This window comes from Panthera tigris, chromosome B4, assembly GCF_018350195.1.
Source record: "Panthera tigris isolate Pti1 chromosome B4, P.tigris_Pti1_mat1.1, whole genome shotgun sequence".
Taxonomy (NCBI): domain Eukaryota; kingdom Metazoa; phylum Chordata; class Mammalia; order Carnivora; family Felidae; genus Panthera; species Panthera tigris.
In genome coordinates this window covers 83078624-83095395 of record NC_056666.1, presented here as the reverse complement: position 1 = coordinate 83095395, position 16772 = coordinate 83078624, and the positions used below count along the sequence as shown (strand labels likewise).

At 45.8% G+C, this 16772-nt stretch overlaps 1 protein-coding gene across 3 annotated transcripts in view; it reads right to left on the bottom strand.

Moving 5' to 3' along the window:
- The window catches only part of KIF5A (kinesin family member 5A), a 29414-nt gene that overhangs the window by 6441 nt on the left and 6201 nt on the right, over window positions 1–16772 (bottom strand). For 2 of the 3 annotated variants that reach the window (XM_007074981.3, XM_042992619.1), the window contains exons 2-21: window positions 10195–10282; window positions 10028–10101; window positions 9518–9622; window positions 9224–9272; window positions 8747–8802; window positions 8412–8499; window positions 8007–8131; window positions 7195–7299; window positions 6861–7009; window positions 6607–6755; window positions 6106–6281; window positions 4637–4705; window positions 4074–4280; window positions 3635–3781; window positions 2654–2842; window positions 2166–2283; window positions 1725–1789; window positions 1505–1614; window positions 1024–1125; window positions 208–268 (exon numbers count right to left, since the gene is read on the bottom strand). In XM_007074981.3, the coding sequence (XP_007075043.1) occupies window positions 208–268; window positions 1024–1125; window positions 1505–1614; window positions 1725–1789; window positions 2166–2283; window positions 2654–2842; window positions 3635–3781; window positions 4074–4280; window positions 4637–4705; window positions 6106–6281; window positions 6607–6755; window positions 6861–7009; window positions 7195–7299; window positions 8007–8131; window positions 8412–8499; window positions 8747–8802; window positions 9224–9272; window positions 9518–9622; window positions 10028–10101; window positions 10195–10282 (2232 nt within the window). The remainder of the gene's footprint in view (window positions 1–207; window positions 269–1023; window positions 1126–1504; window positions 1615–1724; window positions 1790–2165; window positions 2284–2653; window positions 2843–3634; window positions 3782–4073; window positions 4281–4636; window positions 4706–6105; window positions 6282–6606; window positions 6756–6860; window positions 7010–7194; window positions 7300–8006; window positions 8132–8411; window positions 8500–8746; window positions 8803–9223; window positions 9273–9517; window positions 9623–10027; window positions 10102–10194; window positions 10283–16772) is intronic. The other variant, XM_042992618.1, reaches the window with a different exon arrangement.

The window sequence follows — 16772 nt, the reverse complement described above, 5'->3', positions numbered from 1 at the left end:
CCAAATTACCAGGTCAACTTTTTCACTTCAAAATTATTGGAACCTTCAGTCTGCCTAGTCAGGTGAATCACTCATCCTTTAGGAAAAGATGTGTCCTGATTATGCCACAGACTGAATCTGCATAAGGAATGGGGTTATAAAGAAATCAGGGGGAAGAAATGAAGTCCCCACCTCACCCTGTTAACTTGGTACAGAGAAACCACTCACAACTGTCTCCTCCAGACCCTTGAGGTCCTGCTTGGACTGTTCATGTCGCTCATACAGAAATCTGGGGAGAAGAAGGAAACACAAGAGTCCCTCAGGACAGTCCCTCCTCCCTTTCTCCTCCCTCTCCATTCCTTTGATCTATACTTTATTATTATTTATTATGCAAATTACCCTGTTCACTGTGTAGAAATTAGAAAAGAAAAAAAGATGAATTTCATAAAAAGCCCATAATTCTACTACTCACAGATCAAACCATCATTAACATTCTGGTGTCCATCTTTCCCAACTCTTACTTCTTCTTCGTCTTTTTTTGTTTTTGTTTTTGTTTATTTATTTTGAAAGGGAGAGAGCACCAGCTGGGGGTGGGGAAGGAGACAGAATCCCAAGCAGGCTCCACACTCTCAGCACGGAGCCCGACACGGGGCTTGAACTCCCAAACCGTGAGATCATGACCCGAGCCAAAATCAAGAGCGTGACATGCAACCCACTGAGCCACCCAGGGGGCCCCACCCCCTCCAGACTCTTACTTCTATGCGTGTACAGCGCCCCAAAACTTTATGGGATCCTACCATTCATACTGTTTTGTAACCTGCCTTTCACACTTAAGAGAACATCACAAACATCTTTCCGTGGCAGCTAACAGTCAGTAGAGGTCCTTTCTGAAAGTCTCTCTTTGTTTCCCTTCCCCGCCCCATCACGTGACTCTCGAGGTTGCCATGTGCACATCTGCATCGCGCCCTGCCTCTGCCGGTGTGAGTGAGTAGCAGTCTGCGCCTGCGCAGGCGGCGGGTTTGCGGGCAGATACCCATCACTCACGTCAGCTCCTGGAGTTTGCTGCTCTTCTCATGCTCTTCATTCTTCAGCTTCTCGTAGTCAGCCTGAAGCTTCTCTAGCTCTAACTGGAGCTTCTGATTCAGGCTGCACAGGGCAAGGAGGTGTCGGAGAGAACAGAACGATGTCAGGGACCGGGAAAGGGAAGACCGGCGCTGCAAACATTTTCCTTCCGGTACAGCCGGGCCAAGTCGGGACTGATGCGTCTACCTTTGGATATCAGAGGCAGACGCAGGCCGCTGACAGAGTGAGGAACCCTGAGCTATCCAATCACAAGAGCTCAAGGAGAGGGACTAGTCCTCACTCCCGTGTCCATCCTGGGGTTGGGTGATAAAGCTGTGGCATCGCTGGGGGAGGGGCGCTTGGAAATGAGCAAAGCAGACCTTGGGCCAAGAGGGAGCACGCGTGTGGGCAGAGCAAGGCAAGAGGACCCGGGGAGGCCGGGGCTGCCCAGGGGGACTCTTACTCTTTGAGCTCATCGATAGTCTTCTGCTTCTCATTGATCTCGTCCCGGAGCCGGGCCAGCTGCCGGTGATGGGCCTCCCGGTGACTTTCCATCTGCACCTCCAGGGCCTTCTGCAAACAACCCCACCGCACACTCAAAGCCGGACTCCCTGACACCAGCTTGGAGCGGGCCGGCTCAGCCCTGCCAAGCCCCAGTGGTCCCCTACAGCTTCCTCTCTCACCTTCACTTCATCTGTGTCCTGTGTGTCTGGCTCCTTGTCCTTCAGGGCCACTTCATGCACAGTTTCTGAGGGAAAGAAGGAAAGACAGCTTACCTCACACCTACCTCCTCCGGAAAGAACTTCCATTTTGTGACCAGAGCTCCGGGTCGGGCAGGCGACATCTACCCAGTATGGACCCTCCGTGATGTTCTTCTGGGTTAGGACAGTCCAATTGGACACAGCAGGGAAAGAGATCAATGGAGGGTTTATGGTTCGTGTACAATAAGCTCTGTGCAAAAGCATGCTAAGTAGCGTATGAGTTGGCCTCTGTGATGTCAGTCTAATGCATTGGATGAGTGTGCTGTCAGGTGGTTTCTTCTGATGTCTGCCACTTTTCCTCCCTGCCCCCTCTGGGATCTCAGATCCCAGGATAAGTGGTTTAGAGGTTTAAGAAGGCCTCACCCTGGGCCTGGAGCTTGGCCAGCTCGTCACTCAGGGAGTCATAGGACTCTTCCAGATGCCGCTTCTTTAGCTCCACGCTCTGCATATACTCTGTAAGCGAGCGGATCTTCGCCTCGTGCTAATGGGGGAAGGGTTGGTGAGAGGAAGAAGAAGGGTGGAGTCAAGGACACAACTCCAGGCAGCACAGACCTCTGCAGCTCTCCCAGGCCCTCCCCTCCTGCTGCGCCTGCCTGAAGACACAGGGCCAGAGGCCATTTCTTTGGACCCTTCCTTTAGACCCCATCAGCTCAGAGCGTGCTATCTCCTCTGACCCTTCACTTCCCTGGCCTGGACCCTTCCCTGCCACCCCAGGCTCTTCTCTTCTATCCTTGACTTTGGTTGACCCTAGGTCCTTGACATGAAAGTGGGTGCTAGGAGTTTTATCCCACAAGCTACAGAATCACCCTCCTTCCCATTGCACGCAAAGGCCCTCAATGCCCAGCGCTCACCTGGGAGATGAGGAGCTGACAGGAGGAGAGTTCCCGCCCAGTCACTTCCATTTTGCGATGACATTCGACTTGCAGGTTCTCTAGCTGCCGGCAGCGCTTGACCACAGACTTGACTTCTGATTTGATTTTGCTGATATAGAGTCGGGCCACCGTGAATTCCTCCTCGATGGCTCCGCTGATCTCCACCGGCTGCGGGGTGGGGGAAGGCAGGAAGAGGTACTTCTCTGCTGCAGGGAAGCTTTTGCCCATTCCCTTCCACCCTGCCTATCCCCGTGTACACCCACACACACAGGGATTTGGGTGGGACAAGTATTTTCCAAACAACTTTTACCTGCCATCACCTGGCATTTTGTATTAAATCCTTCTACCTGCACTTAAAGATCCAGTTCCGACAATCGCCCTCTTCCATCTTATAAAGCAATATGATTTTCTTTTGCAGTCAAACTGTTCTGCCCGATCACCCAGATGGGTCATTTTCACTGCCACAGATTTGCATATATCATTCTCACATCTGTGCCTCATCTCTGAAGCCTGCTATAGGCACATCTCCATTCCTTCTTTATTCAGCACCCTTTGGAAGGTGTATTTACAGTTGAGTCTGTGCAAAATTCTACTTGTTTTCCTGTATCTAGTTTATTTTTTTTTAATTTTTGTTTAGTTTTTGAGAGAGAAAGAAAAAGAGCACGAGCGGGGGAGGGGCAGAGAGAGAGAGGAACAGAGGATCGGCCGCAGACTCTGTGCTGATAGCAGAGAGGCCGAGGTGGGGTTCGAACTCACAAACCAGGAGATCATGGCCTGAGCCGAAGTCGGATGCTCAACCAACTGAGCCATCCAAGCACCCCATGCTAAAGGCATGTTTCCCAGATCTCTGGCCCACCTTCCTCAGCATCCCTGAGGGCCTGGACTATCCACCCTGCATCTCCCACCAGTGCCCAGAATAAGAATGACCTGAACAAGATTCCTGCCTCTGTCTCCACTCACCAGCTTAATCTCCCCGTTGCCCACGATGACACTGAACTCACTCAGGTCCTTCATCAGCCCATTCAGCACCTCAGCAATGCGTTTTCGCTGGTGTCCACTGACCTCCTGTAGCCGCTGCAACTCAGACTCCAGGGACAGCATGGTGGCCTGGGGACAGCCCCTTAGGTCATCCCACTGCCATCTTCCTACCCCCCTGCCTAGCCCAGGCAGAGGCCTCCCCCTCATACATGACCCTGAGGGCTGCTACAAAGAGAACATGGGCCCTGCAAAAGGGTTTGGAAGAGACAGGAGTCAGGAGGGCAGTGTGGTGACAGGTGGGAAAGGTTCCCACAACACACCACACAGCAGTGCAAGGGTACAAACGTGACGCAGGGGTCGCTTTGGATGTGGGGGACGTTCTGGAGGCCAAGGAGCTCTTGCACCCCAGTCAGCCACTCACCACCTTCTGAGATAGCTCATCCACCAGAAGCTGGTTCTGCTGGCTCTTCTCCTCCACTTCCTGGGACTTCTGGTCGTAGTTCACGGCCAGCTCCTCCAGGGCCTGTAGCACTTCCTTCACCTCATCCTTAGCAGCGTCATTCTCTGACTGCAGGTGGCTCAGCTCCCGCTGGACCTTTTCATTGTCTCCTCGGGTGGATACCAACAGCTTCAAGAAAGAGGTAAGGCACGTGAGGGACCACCGCTATGGTCCCCTGGTCTGGGGAAGCTCAGAGCACTACCCCAGACAGGGTCCCTCTGGCACCCGAAGCCTGGAGCGCACAGCTCTAGGAGAGGAGCAAGGGCCAAAGTGAAAGTCAGGAGGAAGGGGGGTGTAGGCTTCTTAGAAGCAGGACAACAGAAGGAAGAAGCACCCAGACTCCAAAAGCCGTGGTTTACACAAAGCCCCAGTTAAGTCCCCAGACTTCTATAGTTTTGGGGCGTGACTAAGTCCTAAGCAGAAGACTAAGCCCTTCCTCGGGAACACACCGCTCTCCTCTCATGTCTTGTCCTCCTTCCCATTACCTCTTCCTGGTCCAGCATCTGCTGCTTAAGCTTCTCTATGAGCTGGCTCTGCTGGTTGATCTCATCATCCTGTTGGAGGCAAGGGGGGAAGAGGGAGTGAAGGAAGGCAGCCCCTTCCAGTCTAGATGGATGGGGTTGGGGCCAGAGGTCGGATCCTGACAAAAATCCAGACTGGTCAGGCTTTGAGTTAGAAACCCCAAAACCTAAAACGAGGTTTTCCCTTCAGCCTCTCACCTCACTCCTACCCTCACTTTCAAATTCCTTTCTTCTGGAAGATGATCTAACCCTGCCAATACCCAGCAAAAGCCTTTAGATTAAAGGACACGGCCTCTAACCAAGAACTCCCACTTTGGTCCTCCATTCTAATCAAATCATTCAAAAGCAAAGTCTTATGCATCAAAGGCAAAGATAGACCTTTCAGGGTTACTTATAAGAGCAAAAACAAACTACCCAAAACAAAGAAAACTAGAGGCCTTGCAGTAAGCAAGTGGTTAAATAGGTTTTGAATGAATAAATAAATAAATAAATAAATAAATAAATAAATATGTTTTGAGAAATGGACTTTTAAAATGCTTTTACAAAAAAGATTTTTAATGAAAAAATACTTTTATGAAGAATTGTTAACAAGGTAGGAAATTGCTCCTTATAGAATATGGAATGAGGAAATCAGATGCAAAGTTACACACACAGTGCATCTCAACTGCATGCTCTATGTATGAAGAAAAGCAAAATGTTGGTAGTGTTATTTCTGAATCGTGTGATGATGGGAGACTTAAATCTTCTATTTATTTTTATTTATCTTCCAATTTTTTTTAATGTTTAATTATTTTTGAGAGAGAGAGAGGCGGGGGGGGGGGTGGGCAGAGAGAGAGGGAGACACAGAATCTGAAGCAGGCTCCAGGCTCTGAGCTGTCAGCACAGAGCCCGATACTCGAACTCACGAACCGTGAGATCACGACCTGAGCCAAGTTGGATGCTCAACCGACTGAGCCACCCAGGCACCCCTAATTTTTTTAATAATATGGGTAACATACAGTGTTATGTTAGTTTCAGATATATGATACAACAATTCAACAATTCTAAATGTTAGTCACTGCTATCTTCCACATTTGCAGTAATGAGTGAGCATTTGTCCCTTTTAAAATAAGAAAATATATATATGGGACACCTGGGTGGCTCAATCAGTTAAGCGTCCGACTTCGGCTCAGGCCATGATCTCACGGTTCGTGGGTTCGAGTCCTGTGTCGGACTCTGTGCTGACAGCTCAGAGCCTGGAGCCTGCTTCGGATTCTGTGTCTCCCTCTCTCTCTGCCCCTCCCCCGCTCACGCTCTGTCTACCCTTTCTCTCAAAAATAAACATTAAAAAAAAATTAATAAAAAAAAAATTTTTAAAAGGCAGTAGAAGCTAATTCCTTAATCCCTCACTTTTCATCCCCCTGGCCTCCCCTCTGTGCCTTGGATGTCCTCACCTTGTCATCGAGCTGCTTATAGAGGCGGCGGATCTCCTCCTCGTATTTCTGCCTCTCCTCAGGCGCGATGCGCACCACGATGGACGAGTTGTCATTCACAGGGGTCTCCTCACAGAGCTCAGCTCCCAGGGCTGCGTCGTCCCCAGCCAGGCGCTCTGTCTCAGGCACGTTCTCTCCTGGCCAAGGGGCAGAACAAGGTGAGGGACAGGAGGAGACAGAGCTGTATCCAGGAGTCCTTCCTCCCTCGCTCCTCAACGCCAAGACCTCCGGGCAGGTCTCCAACTCTGTTGCCAAGTGCACCTTCAACCTTTGCTGGGGGGTGGGACAAGGGTGGTCAGCCCCCTCTCCCCTTCCCTCATGACCACTCTACTGCACGCCTCCAGAAACACAACCCTCCTGGGAGGTTTGCCTGTCCTTAAGCACCACCCCAGACAGGGCCCCTCTGGTCCCCCAAGCCTCCTCCTCCCGCAGTCTCTCGCGCCCACTGGAACCCTCTCTAACCGCTGCGCCACCGGCTCAGCTCAGCCTCCAGCTTTGCGATCGTCTCTTTCTGAGCTTTTGTCTTCTCTTTCTCCTTCTCATATTTCTTCTTCCACTGCTCAGCAGTCAACTCCAGATTCACCGAGGCAGTGTTCTTAATGGTCTTTGCCCTGGGTGAGGAGAATGAGGAGATGAGACCTCCACAAAGGCTTACGTGATCCTGAGGGGTGAGTGCAGCAGGGGCTGGCATAGGGACGAGGGACTCTGCCACTGACCGCTGCCCAAACATTAGGGTCGACTTGGTCTCCGCATCGTTGTAGCTGGACGGTGAGCAGCAGATGAACATAGTTGTCCGGCAGTTTCCTCCCAGAGAGTCCTGGAGGATCCGTGTCATTTTGCTGTCACGATAGGGAACGTAGCTTTTCTGGGGGAAGGGGGGGAGATTATGAATCAGGACAATACTCAACAAGGGAATCAGAAAGGACAGTGGTGCTGACTAAGGATCGCACACCCCATGAACTGGGCATGATGAGATAGCAGCGGCAGCAGGAGGAGAAGCTGGAAGACGGGGTGCAGCCTGCAGAACAAGGGGGCCTGAGGAACACTCACTGTGCCCTCAGCCAGCGCGGAGATGACGTTCCCGAGGGCTGACAGTGACTTGTTGATATTTTTTGCTTCATCCAACACGGCTCCCTCTGCTCCGGTCTTGCTGACCTACCAGAGAATTAAGGGATGAGTGTGTCATAAGCACTGCAGAGGGAGAGGGCTCTCATGGCCTCTTCTCCATGTAGGGAGATTCAGTCCAAGAGGGGCAGGGGCAGGAAAAGAGAACAGAAAAGGCCCTTCCTCTGTTACCCTAAACTCTCTTGCCAAAAGCTACCCACATATTAAATGAAATGTCCAGAAAAGGCAAATGCACAGAAAAAAAAAAGTAGATTAGTGGTTGCTAGGGGTTGGGGGAAGGGAGCATAAGGAGTGACGGCTAACAGGTGATGAAAATGGTCTAGAACTAATGGTGATGGGTGCACAACCTTCCAAATATCCTAAAACCCACTGAACTGTATACTTCAGAATGGTAAACTTTATGGTATGCGCATTATATCTCAACTAAAAAGTTTTTTTTTTTTTAATTTTTTTTCAACGTTTTTTATTTATTTTTGGGACAGAGAGAGACAGAGCATGAACGGGGGAGGGGCAGAGAGAGAGGGAGACACAGAATCGGAAACAGGCTCCAGGCTCCGAGCCATCAGCCCAGAGCCTGACGCGGGGCTCGAACTCACGGACCGCGAGATCGTGACCTGAGCTGAAGTCGGACGCTTAACCGACTGCGCCACCCAGGCGCCCCTAAAAAGTTATTTTGATTGAAAAAAAAAGCTCCCCCCGACCTCCTTGCCTACCCACCCCACCCCCAGGCCCCCAACCTTCTCGCTCCCCGCCAGGTCCACTAGATACAGCTTCCCACTGAGCTTCTGCTCGGTCTCCATGTTCTCCTGCTTGATGTTGATGAGGAAGATGCTGTGGCTCCGAGAGCTGTGTTCGTTCATGTCTGCAGGACCAAGGGAGGAGCAGTCCCTGTACTAATGCCTGTGGAGCCAAAGCCCTCAGCCCCCAGCTTCCACTGACCGCTGGCCCACCCAGAGAGAGAGGGAGCCGGTCAGGACTAGCCCTGCCCCAGCGTCTCCCAGGCAGCTGGGTTGCACACACAAGGGCAGCCTCTTCTTGCAGAGGACACAGTCTTCCCTCGCTTACTTCCAGTCCCTCAGCCCCAGAGGATGCAGACAAGCAGCAGACTCCCAGACTCGAGAGCCCCTTATATCCCCACTCACTGGTGACAGCCACATGACGATTTGATTTCCCCTCATCAATCACATCTAAAATCTCCTCTGGGCTGGACACAAAGCGTTCAGTACAACCCTGTGGGGGCGGGGGGGGCAAATGGACAGCAACCTGTGAACGTTGATCTGCAAATTACATTACCTGCACACTGCCCACGTGACCTTTCAAGACTGTCTTTTCCGAGCCCTCAGACTCTCCCTGGTCCCTGAGCACATCTCACTCCTCCAAGCTATCTGCCCTCCAACTTCTGGGTCTCTGGTCTATCTTCTTCCCACAACCCCACTGGTCAATACACCCACCCAGGTGCCCCTGTCCCCACTCTCACCTTGACGAATGGCACCCGATTCTTGTCCTCATGCACAGATAGATTTGTCTTGGTCACTGAATCAAGACAATGCAGGGTAGGCAAGGTTAGCATTTCCATCCCCAACCCCACACCCTGTAGTCTGCTGACACAGTGGTTTCTTCTATGTGCAAAAGAGGAGAAAGACTTCCCCATGAAGCTTAACGTCCCTGCATACACTGAAAACTCAGTTTCTCCTCCTCCAGGATTCTAGCCTCAAGATTCCAGCTGGTCTCAGGCTGTTTCTATGCTCTGGGTGAGCAGGCTCACCTTGCGTGTCTAAGCTCATCTTCTGACCCTTTGTTTTTGGAAATTCTGGTTAGTGGAGGCAAGGAACATAGGTATGAGTGTGTGTGCCCTCTCTTGCCAAACAGCACGCAATCCCAAGAGCAATGTGACCTTTCTTTTCTTTGCCCTCCTCACACCCCCACCCACCCAACGGGATTAAACACCACTCACCATCCAGAAGGTCACGAATTTTGTCCAGGTAAATCTCAAAGTAAGAAACCTGGTTAGGGAGAAAGTGAAGAGGGCCTATCTTAAATCCGATACAAGAATCTCAAGTGAATGTGACTTACTCAAACGGTGGTAGTAGGAGCGAAAGGGCAGAAGAGAATATCTTAGCAGAGAAGAAGAGCTGAGGTGACTAGAGCAGGAAAATAAGTTGGGGTTCCCAGGTTCTCAGTGGTTTCATGTTACATCTTCCCCTCCCAGGCCCCATCTGAGGATGCCCAACTGTCATGCTGTGATCACCTTGATGTGGAACTCAAGGTTTTCATCCATGGAGTAAATGTGGTTAAAGATGTCTCGGGCAATTCGAGGAATGATTCCCATCAGCTGAGGGTCATGCAGCTTTCCCTGGGGAGGAAGCGTATTCCAGAATGAGGCTGGGACTCAGAACGAGACAACTCAAGAATGCAGATGAACACAGAGGTAATAGCTGATAAGAAGACCATCTTAAGGTAGGAGGCAGTCACTGCCATGTCTACCTTTTTAGTGGAACAAGGAGAGAACTGAGTAGCCCTTTTAACTCTTATTGTAGCTGCTTTTCCAGATGAAAAGGAAAAAAACTGGAATAGTGGAAAGGATGGGAAACCGCAGCAGGCTGGAGGGATTTCACTAAACTTCCACAACAGTAATGCTCCTCACTTCGTCCTCCAGATCAAGCAAGCTTGATTCCAAGATCTTGCCCCACACTGAGATTCCTTGGCTTCTCATTATCACTCCCCGCTCTTCACCTCTCATGAAAGTCAGAACCCTCACCTCCATGGTATGTGTTTTCCCTGAGGATGTCTGTCCATAAGCAAAAATGGTGCCATTGTAGCCAGCAAGGACATCTGGAAGAAATGGCAGAGAAAGAGCACTGGTGGAAAGAAGTGGGGTAGGGAATGGGAACCTGAAAACATACATTATAAAAATATACCCATTACCTTTAACAATCTGCATGGCGCATGCATGATAAACTTGCTCCTGGGTCGTGTTTGGAGGGAACACCCGGTCAAAGACATATGGCTTCCCCTAGAATGGAAATAAAACATGGCAGACATCAGCAGGCAGGGTGTGAGGGAGAAGAAATACTGCAGCCCCCTTTCATTAGTCTGCAAAGGCACCTGTCTTTCAACCATCCATATCCATGGATGATTTGGGGGGATGAGGGAAACTAGAGAAAGAGGAGCAAAAGTTAGTACTGACACCAGGAGTTGTGCCCATGCACTACTGAGTGTCATTGAGAAGTGTCATACCATGAGTTCGTGTGAGGGGATCTTAGTTTTCATGTGACGATTTAGTACTCTATCACTCCAGGCCCCTCCCTGGGAAACCAAATGGGAAAAGACAATAGGGCCACAGGCTGTAGAGAGTGAAGAACAATTCATTAACACTAAAAATCTACCTCTAGCTTTAAAAATATCTTCCTCAATAGATCCACATGTCCTGATATGGAAGGATCTTCGAGATGCGTTAAGTGAAACATGGAAAGTTAGGGACATATGTATAGTATGTTTCCTGTTGCGTAAATGAAATATACATATACCACAGCTACTGAGCTGTTGTGCAAACACTAATGCAAGCTCTCTCTCTCGGTGAAAGAAATATATGAAATCAGAAACATGGGTCTCCTTTTAAGGAATCAACTTTAAGTAAAGAGAAACTATGAAGCAATTCACTGACTTGCAAGTACTTAATTCGGTTTATATGTTACAAATCATGTGTGCTGATAAGAATGCTAAAGATACAGGGGTGCCTGGGTGGCTCAGTCAGTTGAATGTCTGACTCTTGGTTTTGTTTTGGGTCATGATCTCATGGTCATGGGATCAAGCCCCATATTGGCCTCTATACTCAGTATGAGCCTGCTTGAGATTCTCTCTTCCTCTGACCCTCTCCCCAACTCATGCTCACACTCTCCCTCTTTTTCTAAAAAAAAAAAAAGAAAAAGAATGCTAAAGATAAAAAATATTTAAACCTGGGGAGCCAAACCAAGTATGTATTCACTATCCAATCATACTAAAGATCTCTGGTAATATTAAATGAGACAATGTTTGTTCTCCACCACAAGTGACAAATTTCTGTCATGTTTCCCTGCCATTCAGTTTAAAGAAACTATGACTGGGGCACTTGCATGATTCAGTCAGTAAAGCGTCCGACATCAGCTCAGGTCATGATCTCGCAGTTCGTGAGTTCGAGCCCCACGTCGGGTTCTGTGCTGACAGCTCAGAGCCTGGAGCCTGCTTCAGATTCTATGTCTCCCTCTATCTGCCCCTCCCCAACGTGTGCTCTCTGTCTCTCTCTTTGTCTCAAAAATAAATAAAAATCGGAAAAAAAGAGAGAGAAAGACTATGACTGGGGCACTTGGGTGGCTCAGTTAAGCGTCCAACTTCGGCTCAGGTCATGATCTTACTGTTTGTGGGTTTGAGCCTTGTGTTGGACTCTGTGCTGACAGCTCAGAGCCCTGAGCCTGCTTCAGATTCTGGGTGTGTGTCTCTCTCTCTGCCCCTCCCCCACTTGCACTCAGTCTCTCTCTCAAAAATAAATAAAGCATTTAAAAAAGAGAGACTATGATTTAGTTGTCAAATTGTTTTACTACAGAGCCCATCTTTATCCAACTGAAATGTAGAACTCTAGGTCTACAGTCACCAGAGTTTGGGAGACATGTCTTAACTAATTAAGGAAAAGTCATAAAACTTGGCCAGAGCTGGATATGGTGGTGCTGGGAATATTCGCACTATTCCATCTATATGTAGAATTGTTTTTTAGAAGGAATTATACAAAAATATTGGCCGTGGTTACTATGGAGAGAGACAAGTCTTTTATTTTTCATTTTGTATCCTGGGCAGAGAGAGAGGAAGAGAGAGGATCTCAGGCAGGCTCTGCACCATCAGCACAGAGCCTGACGTGAGGCTCAAACCCCCAAAGAGCAAGATCATGAGCCACCTGGGTGGCTCATTAATCCACTGAGCCACCCAGGTGCCCCGAATTCTGTTAAATATTTAAATGTCCATACTGTTTGTACTCTATATCAGTGATTCCAGTGCTAGGAATTCATCTTACAACACTTACTTAAGCACTTAAAGATTTCTGTAGAAGGATGTTCAGTGCAGCAGCTTGTATTAAAGTAAAACTAGAAACAATTCAAACATCCATCAACAAGATGTTGGCTATGGTAACTCCATATTCCACCCCCATTAAAATGACTGAGGTTGGTTTACATATATTGACATGTCCAAGCTTGATAAAGTGAAAAATAAAAACAGTATGTGTAATGTGATTATACTTTTTAAAAAGCATATGGACAGAATTGTCTTAGAAAAAAGACATGGAGGGACTATATACAGAACTGCTAACGGTGGGTATCACTGGAGAGCAGAATAACAGGAACTTATGCTTTCAACATTTTTTCTGTGATATTTAAATGTTTTACAGTGACAACATATTGCTTTTAAACTAAAAATGTAAATTATTACAGGGCACCTGGTCCATTGGTTAGTCTGTGCTGACAGCTCGGAGCCTGGAGCTTGCTTGGGATTGTGTGTCTCCCTCCCTCTCTCTCTCTCTCTCTCTCTCTCTCTGCCCCTCCCCTGCTCATGGTCTGTCTCTCTTCTCTCTTCTCTCTCTCTCTCTCTCAAAAATAAACACTAACAAAAAATTTTAATGTAAAATATTAAAGAAGATGGTAGAGAAAATGTGTAATGACAAGACTGCACAAAGTACTGTTAACCAAGAAAGTAGTTTTTAAAATAGTATGCAGTATAGGGGCGCCTGGGTGGCTCAGTCAGTTAAGCATCGACTTCGGCTCGGGTCATGATCTCACGGTTTGTGAGTTCGAGCCCCGCGTCAGGCCCTGTGCTGTCAGCTCGGAGCCTGGAGCCTGCTTCGGATTCTGTGTCTCCCTCTCTCTCTGGCTTTCCCCCCTCACACTCTGTCTCTCTCCGTCTCAAAAATACATTTAAAAAAACCCCAAAACATTAACTAAAAAATTGTTTTAAATAGTATGCAGTATAAAAAGCAAAAAGAAAAGTATGTAAAGGATGAGTCCCTTTCTGTAAAAAAAAAAATAAAAAGTATATGTATGTATGTATGTATACCTTTCTTAGAAAAGCATGTTAATAGTGGTTATCCTTGGACAGTGGAATTTTAGGAGTTTCCACTTTCTTCCGAAAATGAAGGGCACCTGTCCGGCTCAGTTGGGAGAGCATGCAACTCTTGATCTCAGGGTCGTGAGTTCGAGCCTCGCTTTGGGTGCAAACATTACATTCTTTTACAAAAAAAATTTTTTTAATGTTTATTTTTGAGAGAGAGAGGGAGAGGACAGAGCGTGAATGGGGGAGGGGCAGAGAGAGAGAGGGAGACACAGAATCCAAAGCAGGCTCCAGGCTCTGAACTGTCAGTACAGAGCCTGACGTGGGGCTTGAACTCACAAACTGAGATCATGACTTGAGCCAAAGTCGGCTGCTTAACTGACTGAGTCATCCAGGTGTCCCTGTAAACATTGCTTTCTAAAATGAAAATACATAATTTTTTAAAGTTTATTTTCTTTGTTTTGAGAAAGAAAGAGAGAAAGCATGAGCAGGAGAGGAGCAGAAAGAGAGAAGAGAGAGAATCCCAAGAGCCGTTAGCTTAACCACATGAGCCACCTGGGTACCCCCAAGATACATAATTTTTAAATAAGAAAATCTTAAGTTTTTCAAACAAAGATATTAATATTCTTACTACATAAAGAACTCTCATAAATCAGTAACAAAAAGATAAAACTCAACAGAAAAAATGGACAAGCGCTATGTACTAACAACAGAAAATTATATACAAATGTTCAATGTTTTCTTCTTCTTCTTTTAATGTTTATTTATTTTTGGGAGAGAGAGAGAGAGAGAGCACGCGCATGACTATGGGAGGGGCAGAGAGAGAGGGAGACACAGAATCTGAAGCAGGGTCCAGGCTCTGAGCTGTCAGCACAGAGCCCAACCCCAGGCTCAAACTCACAAACCATGAGATCATGACCTGAGCCAAAGTCAGAGGCTTAACTGACTGAGCTACCCAGGCACTCCAAATGTTCACTGTTTTCAAACTAAAACAGTAACATCGTTACTCACTTATCAAATTGAAAAACACAAACTTAATTATAATACCCAGTGTAGGTGGGGGTTCAAGGAAGTATCATTTCCACACAATGGGTACCTTTATCCTTTTCTGGTAAGACAGTATGTCCATTCAATTTTTATGGGGCAATTCAGAAATACATAATCAAAATCCTTGAATTATGCATATCCATTGACTCAGATGTTCTACTTCTAAGAATTCATGCTATGAAAATATTTGTAGCAAATATGTAGCTACAAGAATGTTTATTATCATGGGGTGCCTGGGGGTGGCTCAGTTGGTTAAGTGTTCAAATTTGGCTGGCATCATGATCTCACAGTTCGTGGGTTTCAGCCCTGCATGGGTCTCTGTGCTGACAGCTCAGAGCCTGGAACCTGCTTTGGATTGTGTCTCCCTCTCTCTCTGCTCCTCCCCCCATGCTCTCTCTCTCTCTCTCTCGCTCTCTCTCTCTCTCAAAAATAAATAAAATGTTAAAAAAATGAAAAGAAAAGAATAAGTTGTTTTAAGAAGAATGTTTATTATCACACTGTTTATAATAACAAGAAATTGAAAACAACTAAAGGGGAATAACATTTTAGGGGACTTGGTTGATTAAATTATGGCATGTGCATATTTTTATCCTTTGCTGCTATTTAAAATGATGTCATAATAGAACATCAATAAATTTCAAAAATGTGTTAGTAAAAGAACAAAACAGCACATACTGTATTATTCCCTTTGTATAATGTTCAAGAAAGGACAAAACTTAGCTAGTGATAGAAGTCAAAATAGCAGATGCCTGGGGGTGATATTGACAGGAGGGGGCTAGAGAGAACTTTGAGGAGTGATAGAAATACTCTAGTTTTCAATCTGGGTAGTGGTTACATGGGTGTCAAAATATGTTATAAAATTCATCAAACCGCTTAAGATTTGTGCACTCACTGAATGTAAATTATATACCTCTTATAAAATACGACATCATAAAATGGTGTTATTATAGTGGTTCTTAAAAATGAATTGATACACAACCTCATTATTAAGACAAATGCATATTAAGACTATGAAATACCACTTTAACCTATCAAAGTGGCCAAAGCATTGCACTGGAGAAGGCATATATAAGCTGGAGCCGACTCTGTGAGAGGCAATTTAGAACCAGTTCTTAAATTTTTAAGTGCATATATATACTTTAAGACCTCAACTTCCAAAAATGTATTCTATATAGACATACTGCACATATGCAATATGTACACACACACACACACACACACACACACACACACACACACACACACAAGATCATTTAATTGTTTGCAGTAGCAAGTTAATAGGATAACCCTAAAAGTCTACCAATAAGGACCTGGTTAAGTAAATTATGGCATATCCCTACAACAAATTATAAAGTTGTTAAAAAGAATGAGATGTATCTTTATGTGCTGATAAGGAAGACTCCTAGACTCGTTGTTAAGTGGGGAAAAAAAAAGTAAGGTACAGAACAGTATGTATACTATGCTTCCATTCTTGTTAAAAAAAAAAAAAAAGTACATGCACGGGCACCTGGCTGGCTCAGTCAGTACAGCATGTGACTTTTGATCTCAGGGTTGTGAGTTTGAGCCCCACATTGGGTGTGAGATTACTTAAATAAAAAAATTTTTAAAAAATATACGCACGTATATATGCCTTTGCTTATAAATGTATAGTATGTTTTTAGAAGGATCCATAAGAAACTGGTAATCAAAGGCAAACTGGTTGTCTCTTGAAAGGGGAACAGGGTGGCTAGAAAACAGAGGTAGGAAGGAGACTTACTTTCCATTGTATACTTCTTTATATCATTTGAATTTTATCACTTGTGCATGTTAAGACTTATGCAAAAAATTAAACATTTAAAAACATAAATAAAATTATGTAAAATATTTAATGATAGTAAAGTAGTAATCATAGTAATCATAGTATTGCATATAATACTATGCAAAATAATATATAGTTTATGATACACTTATTAAAATTAATATATGCATATATGCAGCAAAAACTCACTGGAAATAAATACATTAAATTGTTAACAGTGTTTTTCTTGGGGTGGTGGGATTTTGAGTGATTTTGAGTTTCTTGCATGTGTTTCTCTTTGTTTTTAATTTTGTCAACAATTAAAATATGTTAGTGTTGCAATCAGACTATGTTTAATATTATTCAAGAAAAATCTACCTTAATTCTTTTTTTAAGGTTTGAGTGAGTTTATGGATTATTCATAGGACTTTTGTGAATTTTTCATTCTTTTTATCCAAATGGTTCATCATTACACTTCCTTACAAAGAATAAAATCCTTATTACATATAAGAAAATCATACAGTGTTAAACAGATTTAAAGTGGCATTGATACTTGTCCTCCTCAGTAATACCTTTCTTTTTAAATTAAATTAAAAAAATTTTTGCGTTG